The sequence below is a fragment of the Gallus gallus genome, chromosome 1 (genome assembly GCF_016699485.2).
Source record: "Gallus gallus isolate bGalGal1 chromosome 1, bGalGal1.mat.broiler.GRCg7b, whole genome shotgun sequence".
NCBI lineage: Eukaryota > Metazoa > Chordata > Aves > Galliformes > Phasianidae > Gallus > Gallus gallus.
In genome coordinates this window covers 112,947,707-112,957,891 of record NC_052532.1, presented here as the reverse complement: position 1 = coordinate 112,957,891, position 10,185 = coordinate 112,947,707, and the positions used below count along the sequence as shown (strand labels likewise).

General features: G+C 47.6%; 1 protein-coding gene and 1 long non-coding RNA gene across 3 annotated transcripts in view; both read left to right on the top strand.

Moving 5' to 3' along the window:
* The first annotated feature begins 388 nt into the window (after positions 1-388).
* The window catches only part of TSPAN7 (tetraspanin 7), an 89,523-nt gene continuing 79,726 nt past the window's right edge, over positions 389-10,185 (top strand). For both annotated transcript variants that reach the window (XM_015302009.4, XM_015302017.4), the window contains exon 1: positions 389-494. In XM_015302009.4, the coding sequence (XP_015157495.1) occupies positions 414-494 (81 nt within the window). In that variant the 5' untranslated portion in view covers positions 389-413. The remainder of the gene's footprint in view (positions 495-10,185) is intronic.
* LOC121109447 lies at positions 1,655-2,248 on the top strand. The gene is made up of 2 exons (XR_005847277.2): positions 1,655-1,738; positions 2,122-2,248. It is a non-coding gene; the product is annotated as an uncharacterized LOC121109447 (long non-coding RNA).

The window sequence follows — 10,185 nt, the reverse complement described above, 5'->3', positions numbered from 1 at the left end:
TCTTCCTGAGGAGAAACGGTTCCCAAAATCCAACTTGAACCTCCCTAGAACGTGAGGCTATTACCTCACGTTCTATCACTAGTCTCCTAGGAGAAGAGGCCGACCCACCTCGCCCCAACCTCCGAACGCTGTTCGGGACAGTCTCCCTTCAGGCACAGCCAGGGCCGCCCCCTGCCCGCTCAGCCTTTCCACCGCCGAGCGGGCCTCGTGGCGGCCGCCCCGAGTCCCGGCGCCCCCTGGCGGCCGCAGTGTGCCGGCTGCGGTCCGGGGGCGGCAGCAGGCGGCGCGGTGAGCCGCGCGGCGGGGCGAGCCGAGCGCTGAGCTCACCTCCCGCTCCCCCCGCCTCCCGCCCGCCTCCCCGCCTCCCGCCCGCCTCCCTCCCGCGCCCAGCCTGCAGCCGGGAGCTCAGTATTATGGCATCGAGGAGAATGGAGACCAAACCCGTGATAACGTGTCTGAAAACCCTCCTCATCATCTACTCCTTCGTCTTCTGGGTGAGTCAGCCGCCCTCCGCGGGTCACCCCCGCGACCCTCACCTGCCCGACGGCGCGGCCGGTGCCGGGAGCCCGGGGAGGGCTGTGCGCGGGGCTCCGCGGGGGCTGACACGGCCGTGCGTGGCGGGGGGGCGCGGGTGGGCGTACGTCCGTGTGTACAGATGTATACGTGTGTGTACACAGATATATACACACGTATTCTGTATGTATATACACACATATATATACACACACCGCGCGTATACACACACACATACGTATATATATACACATAGGCACCTAGATATATGCACGTATGTGTATATAGATATATGTATGCGTGTATGTATGCCTATCCACCGCGGGGGAAAGTTACCGGCACAGCCCCGGAGCGGGCGGAGGAGGGATGGAGCCGCGCCTGCCGCAGCCCCACCGCCCCCCGGGGAGCCGCGTGCCCCCCCCGGCCCGGTGCTGCGGGCACCGCTGGGCGATGCTCGCCCGCTCGCAGGCAGAGGGGGGGGTTCCTGGGCTCTGCTGTCCTCCGGTGTGAAGGGAGCGTTTCGTAACGCGGCTCCCGCAAACCGTTTTTCTGACCCAGATACATTAATTGAGTGGCAGCGATTGAGTGCCGGAGAGCCTGGATTTGCAGGCGGCCTCAGAGGCTGGAGATAGCCGCGTTGTCCTGGCCTGTTACTCAGCAGATCACTGACATCGGCGGCATATTGTGGCGGCAATCTGGAGATTAAAGACCTTTTAATGGTGCGCGGTGACAACACGGGATAATGGCCCCACTGTGTACTATTAAAGACCGTAATCTGCGCATCATTGATGCGATACGCTGAAGCGAATTTGTCACTGGCTACTGAGGAAAGCTGATTGTGTTTGATGGTTGTAATGGCTTTATGCTGGGAGAAGTGTCTGTGAAATAAGAGTAACTGATTCTCATTATTCTGCTTAAAAACGTGTTGTGAACAAAGACTTGCTTATTCATCGCGGTAGTACTTTATATCTTTATCGTGAGCGTGTGACTCTTCCTGTTCGACTTCTTAGGCTTTTTCCAAGTGAAAAACCCCAGAACAGAAGCAAAAGCCATTCTGCTCCCAGCAGGACCCTGGCTGTGACCCACACGCATTAAACACGCCCACCCTCCTTATTTTAACAACGGTGGTGGCACCCACAGCGGGTCTGTTTGAGACGGGTGGGGAGCCGGTGTCCTCTGCTGGTTTCTTGTTGACAAGTGACTCCTTCGTGCCGGTCTTGAGGAGGTAGGTTGTGAAGTTCACACTGGTAACTCAGTGGGGAGGATTTTCCCCTCCCCGTGCTCTGTTCTCAGCAGATCCACGAGAAAGCCCTGCAGGAACTCGGGTGAATTCGTGGTGTCTTTTCACATGAGGTCTTTGTGACCGAACAGAGGGCTCCCATCGGCGTGCCCGTTGAGCTAGCACATTTTGTGAGCGCTGACCTCATTACAAAAGAGAGAACTGTGCACCCAGCCAAGCAGCTGGCCGAGGGCTTTGTGCTTCAGGCTGTGCTGATGGCAGGCCAGGTTGGCAGCTGGGACCTCTCAGGGCAAGAGGCGCAGCTGAGCTCTGGCCTGTGCCCTGGCAATGGTGGGATGCTCGGATGCAAACCTTTTTCCTCCATACAGGCTGTTCCTGTGTGACCCAGTCTTCTCCAAGGGCACGGCTCCTCCGGACACCTAGCAGCTGTTGGTGTTTGTCTGCGTGTCCCCTTCCTTGAGCCTGAAGGAGGAATATAAACAGCTGGAGAGAGAATCCAAAAGCGAAGTGATTTCATTTTTCCATCGTGCTCTACGTTGCATCTGTTTTCCCAGGGCACCAACCTAGGGAAACCCAGGCAGATCTTAGTGGGGGAAGTCAGCAGAGGGCTTGGTGAACGGGCAGGGTGGCTGACAGCAGGCTCTAAATCTTTGTCGTTTGTTCCTCCTTTCAGGGTAAAAGAACAAAAACTAATTGATGCATTCTGGGTCTTTTTCTGGGTTTGAATCAACCCTTTAGTATAAACTGGAGCAAACTGTGCCTATTGCCGTAAAGGATGAGGTGAGAAGGGGCTTCTGTGCATCCAGTGAGCTGCTTCGGAGCGTGGAAAAGGAGCTCTCTCTGTTTACACTGATTGTAAAAGAAGAAAACCTCTGTGTGCAGATTGTTCCTATCATGAGAGGTAGTTCATCAAGGTTACATCTGAATTGTGTTTTCTGCCAGTGGGTGCGATGTATGTGGCTGAAGGCTTTTAGTATGACTATTAGACAAGGCTCCACGGCCTAGATAGGAGCGTCAGTGCGGTAATGAAGAGATGTGGCTTATTCCCATTTTCTACTGCATAGCTTGCTCCTTTCCAAATAGGTTTTATTTAACAGTATTTGTTAGTTTGATAGCTTTCTCTTCTCTCCCGCACCGTGTTTCCCTACTTCTATCCATAAATGTATCAACATGGTAGAAGATTCCATAAACAGAGATAACAAGCTTTTTATGTGCTCCCATGTATCGTTATTCATGGTGCACATTAATGCCTGGGGTTACCGCGTTTAGTCCTTAAGGGACGTAGTAATAAAAATTCAACAGCCGTTTTTTTTCTTTCTAATCAGAATGCTGCACTGAATGCATCTGGTTTGGAACCGGTAGATTAAAAAAGGCAGTAAAAATGCTGCTGGGTTGGCAGCTTTTTCTTTTTTCTTCTTATTTTTTTTTCCCCCCTTTTGGGTATCATAAATTGCTTACCTGGCAAGCTGAGGTATCACGTGCCTTATTTTTAAGGGAAGGCGAATATTGGGTTAGAATTCAAAGTGCATTTCTTGTATGGAGGTGAAATGTTCAAACCTTTTGTTTAGCCAGATCTTTTGATATCCTAAGATGTATGTGTGCTTAGTTTTTGTCATTGTAAGGGCTTTGATATGTGTTCTGTTATCGAGTTAACTGCCTGCCTTGGAGTGTTTTCAGGGGGAGTTTCAGGGGCAAGTCCATTGGCCCTTAAGTCAGAGGGCTGCAGAAAGCAGCTTTCATTTTCTATGCAAATGTTACTGTTGTCCCAAACAGACCCCAGAGCAAAGTGGTTAACTCTGATTTTAGGGCCTGTGAGACACTTGGCACTAGAATGAGCGCTTTGGTGATGCAGTTCTGCTAGTAAGGGGGATTCTTGAGGTTAATTAATGCAGTAACAGCATAATTAGTAGAATTTCATAGAATCATAGAATCACCGAGGTTGGAAAAGACCCACAGGATCACCCAGTCCAACCATTCAGGTATTTTGCAAGGCAGACCACTGACCAAGATTGATGTTTGCAATACTGAATTAGGTTCTTAGAAGTTGGTTTGTCCTTTGAAACGTCATAAAATTGAGACTTGAGATACTTATTTATAATAGCAGTTGTTTACCAAGTCTTCGCTGGTTGGGAAGTGGCGCCGTGCATCCTTGTACGTTCCTGTGGAGCTTGGTAGGTGACAGGATTGCTGCAGTGTGTGACAGAAGGGGTAACCAGTGCTGTAATTTTGCAGTTACCCATTGGAATCACCTGTTTTCATATCATCAGCCTTCCTTGCAGGCAGTTCCTCTGGTTGCCACAGGGATGCTCGGTCGGAACATGGCCCTGTGACATAAAACATGCTCAGTATTGTGAGGACTGGGGTGTGTGGGCTTCTCTTTGGAAGAACAGCCCTGCTTTTCCATCTTCTTGCAGGCATCCAGAAAAGGAGGGCGGCAGCTGGGGGCTGGCAGCAGTTGGTGGCCATCCTACCTGCCCCGTGTCAGCTTCTGGGGCTGCAGTGATGTTGGTATGGAGGAGGTGGCATTCACATCTGGTTTTGGGAGCTTACGGCAACACTTCTTCTGGGAAATACCTGAGGCAAAGATCAAGTGTGATGGCCTGCTCTGTAATGCGAATTTATGGCTGAATTGCTGGCCCATCTTGAAATACAGCAGTTCAAACTGTGCTTTATGATTTGAGATTAACTTTGTGTGTCCCTTTGAGTTACAGTGGCATTAGTCATCTTCTCTATGGATGTCCAACTGGTTTATTGGAATTACCTTTCTTTCTCCCCAGTGGTTCTGAATTGGTTTCTTTGTATGTCTGGTTTTTTAAACCTCTCTCTTCATGCTTATGGGTTTTTTTTTTTTATGTTGGTGTATTTATTTTTTAATAGCAGTTTAATAGGTGTTAGCAGTTGTGAAGGAACTGAGTACTCTGGGAAATGTTTTAGCTTTCCCACGTGGTTTGGGCTGTTGTGTCGTTTGGTGGTTCTGCTGACTGCAAAGTCGTCATTGCTGTACTTTTGGAGTGAAATTTCATTGTTTGCACTCGGTTATTTGAAATCCAGAAAGATCTCACTTTCAAAAGTGCACGTTATCCCTGACTTGATGGATTTGAAGTGCTCCATTGTTTGGGCACAAACCTCAAGCCTTTCCTCCTTAGGTCAGTTGTTTCCCCTTCTGTTCTCATAATGACATACGTGAAAGATTAAAGATAATGGTGTTGTGAGCACTGCCCGAGGTGCTTTCTGTTGGCTAAATAAATAACTGGATTTAAAAAAAAGAGAATAGATGGTGTTCAGAAGCATAGCTCTGGATTCGGCTTTCTAAATTCCCTGCTGAGGTACTCACCCAGTGGGTCTTCGCTTTGGTGTGGGATTTTCTTGTTTTCATTGAAGCTATGGTATAAAAAAAACCTTAATTACAGTCCTGCCTGTGAACATGTCAACTCCAAGTGGGAGAGAACAGAGTAGATAAAGTCGTGACTTAGACGTGGGCTCCGCAGTAGTTGCCTTCTGGCCCCCAGTGTGCCTGGGTGAGGACTGGGGGGCGTGAAGCTGCCTTGTTGTGTCTGCAGGCTTCAGATATCATGCAGACCTAATGTCTTTCTCCTTCTTGCCAGCAAATTGCTTTCCCAGCTTTAGTAGACTTGTATATTTTGGAGCAGACATTAGCAAAACTGTACAGCTTTTGCATTGCTGATGTCCATTAATAGAATCATAGACTCATTAAGGTTGGAAGGACGACTAAGATCACCCAGCCCAACCAGCAGCCTGTCACACCATGCCCACTGCCCACGTCCCTCAGTGCCACATCCACGTGGCTCTTGAACTCCTCCAGGGACGGTGACTCCACCACCTTTATGGGCAGCCTGTGCCACTGCCTCACTGCTCTTACTGTGAAGAAATCTTTCCTAATATCCAACTTACGGCCATTCCTTCTTGTGCTATCGCTGTTACCTTGGAGAAGAGGCTGACTTCCAACTCTCCACAACCTCCTTTCAAGCAGTTGTAGAGACAGATAAGGCCTCCCTTGAGCCTTTTCTAGAGGAGTTATGTTCCGTTCCATTCATGTTTTGTTACAATTAGCATTGTATAAAAGCCTCGTCTAGGAGTGTAATTGATTTTACTGTTGACCAAATGCTGCTTCTTACCTTGCTATCTGTGTAACTCAGATGATGTCTCGATGAGGTACTTGCTCCGTCTTGATCTTGGAGTTTGTATCAAGGACACTTCTCTAGCTTGGGGATAATAATTTTTTGCATAATAAATCACTTTGGACTGATGGAGAGAGACGGTGCTCAACTTGAAGTGCTTCAATTATATTTGGGAAGGTATAGGCTGGACTTGTAAACAAGCTGTGATAGAAGACCTTGATCTTTCACAGGTGGTGTGTGGTAATGCTGTCTGTGTAGTGATCACTGCTGTTCCGTGGTCGCTTCTGCTCTAAGCAAACTGCTGCATGGTCTAAATTATGCCAATAAAAATTCTAGGAAGGCTGCTCAGGAGGTCTTGTTAGTACTTTTTGTTCAAGAAAGCAGTCAAATCCTTTTTCTTGGATGCTGGCTCCTGGTAGCCTCTCTTATCAAGGAAATGGAGACAATTACTGTAGATAAACCTAGGGGATTTAAAATGGATCCAGGAATCTGATTTGATCTCTCATTATGTGACTATTTGTCAATTCCTCGTGCTGCCAGGAAGGTAAATTAGATTACATGGTACCATTAGTTGTCTCCCTCTCTGCATTTTTATCGTTTCTTCTGGTGTTGCAACTACCCTACAAATTTATGTGCAAATGAGTTAATAGATGAATATCTGGAAAGCTTGTTTGTGCATGCATATCCTACAAGCTTACACTCTTGTAGAAGTATCTCCTTCAATCTTTCACATGCTTTTAAGCCCAATGCAATTTGTTACAGTGATTCTAGCTTTAGCATAACGCTGAATGCGTTCAGCATCCACCACACCTGCAGGTGAAAATCCCATTAGCCTCTCTCCAGTGCAGACATCAAATGTTTAGAAGGATGACTACAGAGGTGATGATTGAGAGCAGGTAACAGTTACAGTAAAGCCATTTTTATTTGCATAGTGCCATTTCTTTCGGCTTATCACTATTAATTAGCAGGTAGTAGTCTCCTAGAGAATAGATCCTTCCTATCTATGGAGGAGTCCTCTTTCCCATTTCAGCTTTCTCTCACTTGAGTGGGCAGATGGCTTGCATGTTCTGCACAGTGCCTTTGTAGCATTTCTGGGTTATGAGAGGGAAGCATTTAAATGTCTTGTGTTCTGAAGGGCCTCTGAAGCACACTATGAAGCATGGCATGCTTGTGTCTTGCTGGATTACTGTTATTTCATAGCATTGAGCTGAGGGAGTAGGCCATGGGACTTTCAGGAGCTGTGATAAAGGAATGCAGGTGATGCTGTTAATATGCTTTTAATATTAATTTTGCCATAATTTCCATGTTCCATTTTGCAAGATGTTTCCCAGATGTTCTTTTTTTTTCATACGTATTGCTTTGGGGAGAGTGCTAAAAACCTTAAAAGGAGCAAATACACCACAAGAAGCCTGAGCTGGGCAGAAGGCTGCAGTTGTGTCTCGTGGTTTACTTCTGGGAGTTACTCTTTGGGAGCTTCGAGCAAAGCAAGAGTTGGGTTTGGATGTGGGTGGATCAGGGTGAAATATATTTGTTGTTGTTTTATTTGCTGAGGAAAAGTGGTGGCATGAATGATGAGGTGATGGCCTTAATCTGCAAAAGTCTGTGGATATGGGGAGCGGGCCTAAAGCATGGGTGTATGGTGCAGCAGAGGGAGATGAGAGGGGTGGATGGGTTGAAACCCTGTGAACATCGCAGTAAGAGGAATGCTTACATTTCCCTAAAAATTGGAAGCCTCCTGATAACCACTTGGGGCTTCAGTATAATTTGGACAGTTACTTGCGGGTTGCTTTGTCTGTCAGTGACTTTGAAGAGTTTAGAAGATCTCTTTCAGCATTCTTTGCAATAGAATGTGACAAAGCAGTCATCTTTGTGTGATTGTAAAAAAAAGTAAATGGGAGCTGTATCAAAACTGAAAACTTTGGTGGAGGTTGTCCTCTTAGGGATGGAACCAGCTTGAGAAAAAAAGACCTAAAAACTGCAAAGCTTTTAAAGAAGCAAGAAGTTCTAGAATATTCCACATAATGTTGACGTTCTTCTTTGGACCTTAATGTTAAACTTAAGCCAGTTTATAGCATCACCTGTAGTCACGGGATGTGTTGAGTCAGTCCAGCCAGGTGGAACCAAGGCCTTCCCTTTTGGTGATGTATGGAGTGTGTTGGCTTCGAGGCATGGCTGGGGTTGGGGCCTGAACCAGCACTGAAAGTCGTTGGTTGTGGAGAAACCGAACCTCTGGACACTTTCTAGACAAGCAGTTACAAAAGAAAAGATAGGAACTCAATCTTCTTGTATGCTCTTCACTTCAATAGTACTTAATATCTAAATTGCTCTAATTAGGCTTGGAATGATAACATAATTAAGTACGTGTCACTTCTGTTTCCCTTTGCAAACAAACAAGTAACCAAAATACCAGTATGTTGGCCTCCATATGTTGTAGCTGGGTCTGATTTCTGCATCTCAGTGCAGTGGTCATTTTTGCTGCTGCATCTGCTCCAAGCTGGTTGAGGTGCCTTCTGCTCTGTGACATGCACTGATTGCAGTGTGATTACATTTACCCATACCATTTATGAGATTATTTTATGTTTAGATTTTTTTTTAACCTCCTCTCAGCTTACAGTTCATTGATACTCAGGAGTTGGACTCTGATCCTTCATGGGTCCCTTCCAACTCGGGACGTTCTGTGATACTATGTTTGGATTTCATCAGAGCATTTTTCTGTAGCTGCATTTTTAAGTCAGTTGAAGCAGTCACAATTTGCAGTTGGGAGCTAATGTTGAGATTACATATTATCTAGGACTAATTTTCTTTTTCATGTATATTTAGGGGAAAGTTGCTGAGTTAAATTATGTGAGCAAAACAACTCGGGACATTGGGAGCTGACTAGCAGAGTGGTTCAGTATTGTTTCCTGTAACAGGGAGGCCAAGCCCAAGTTTATTCCTTGCTGCCTGTTCTCATAAAGCAAGGAGCAATAGAGAGAGGTTGGATCAGGAAGTACTGGCAGAAGGTCACAGCTTACAAGGAGAAAAAATACATGTTTTGCAGGGATGGCATTGCTAGTTTATTTTTGTCGTGGCTGGTGAGATCATGGCAGCTCACGGCCTCTCTAGGAAGCAGCGAGAGGTGAGCGTTTGCTGGGTGTGCGTGGGATCATAGAATTATGAATCAGTGAATGGCTTAGGTTGGAAGGGACCTTGAAGGCCATCCAGCCCCGACTCCTGCCGTGGGCAGGACTGCCTCCCACCAGCTCAGGCTGCCCATGGCCCCATCCAACCTGGCCTTGAGTGCCTCCAGGGATGGGGCACCACAGCTTCTCTGGGCAGCTGTGCCAGCGCCTCACCGCCATCTGGGTAAAAAATTCACCCCTAACATCTAACCTAAGTCTCCCCTGTTTTAGTTTTAAGCCATTCCCGTGTGTCCTATCCCTATCAGACAGTGTAAAAAATCTTTGTGCAGCTCTGTGTTTGGGCAGGATGGTATAACTGGCTTCTTTGCCTGCAGGCTTCCACATAAACACTTTCTTATGGAAAAATATTCTTGCTTTAATTATTTTCTCATCGTTCTCACTGCTTCAAAGCAATGCTTTTGTTGTGTGTCTTTCTAGTGTGGAACCACAGAATGGCTTGGATTGGAAGGGACCTCAAGGATCATGAAGCTCCAACCCCTCTGTCACAGGCAGGGCCACCAACCTACACATTTAATACTAGACCGGGGTGCCCAGGGCTCCATCCAGCCTGGCCTTGCACACCTCCAGGGACAGGGCATCACAACCTCCCTGGGCTGCCTGTGCCAGCACCTAACCATTCTCTCTGTGAAGAACTTCCCCCTGACATCCAACCTAAATCTTCCCGCTTCAACTTAAAACCGTTCCCCCTTGTCCTGCCACTATCTATCCCTGTAAAGAGTTGATTCCCCTCCTGTTTGCAGGCTCCCTTTAGGTACTGGAGGGCAGCAATGAGGTCACCCTGCAGCCTTCTTTTCTCCAAGCTGAACAAGCCCAGCTCCCTCAGCCTGTCTTCACAGGGGAGGTGCTCCAGCCCTCTGATCATCTGTATGGCCCCCCTCTGGACCCTCTCCAACAGCTTCATGTCTTTCTTGTATTGGGGGCCCCAGATCTGGATGCAGTACTCCAGATGGGGCTTCACGAGGGCAGAGTAGTGAGGGATGATCACTTCCCTGTCCCTGCTGGCCACCCCTCTTCTGACAGGAGCAGCAGCTCTGTGCTTCGGGTCTCCATGCATGTGTTTGGCAGTGGGATAAGGCAGTCCCTGTCATAGCCCAGGTGCTTGCTGTCCAGA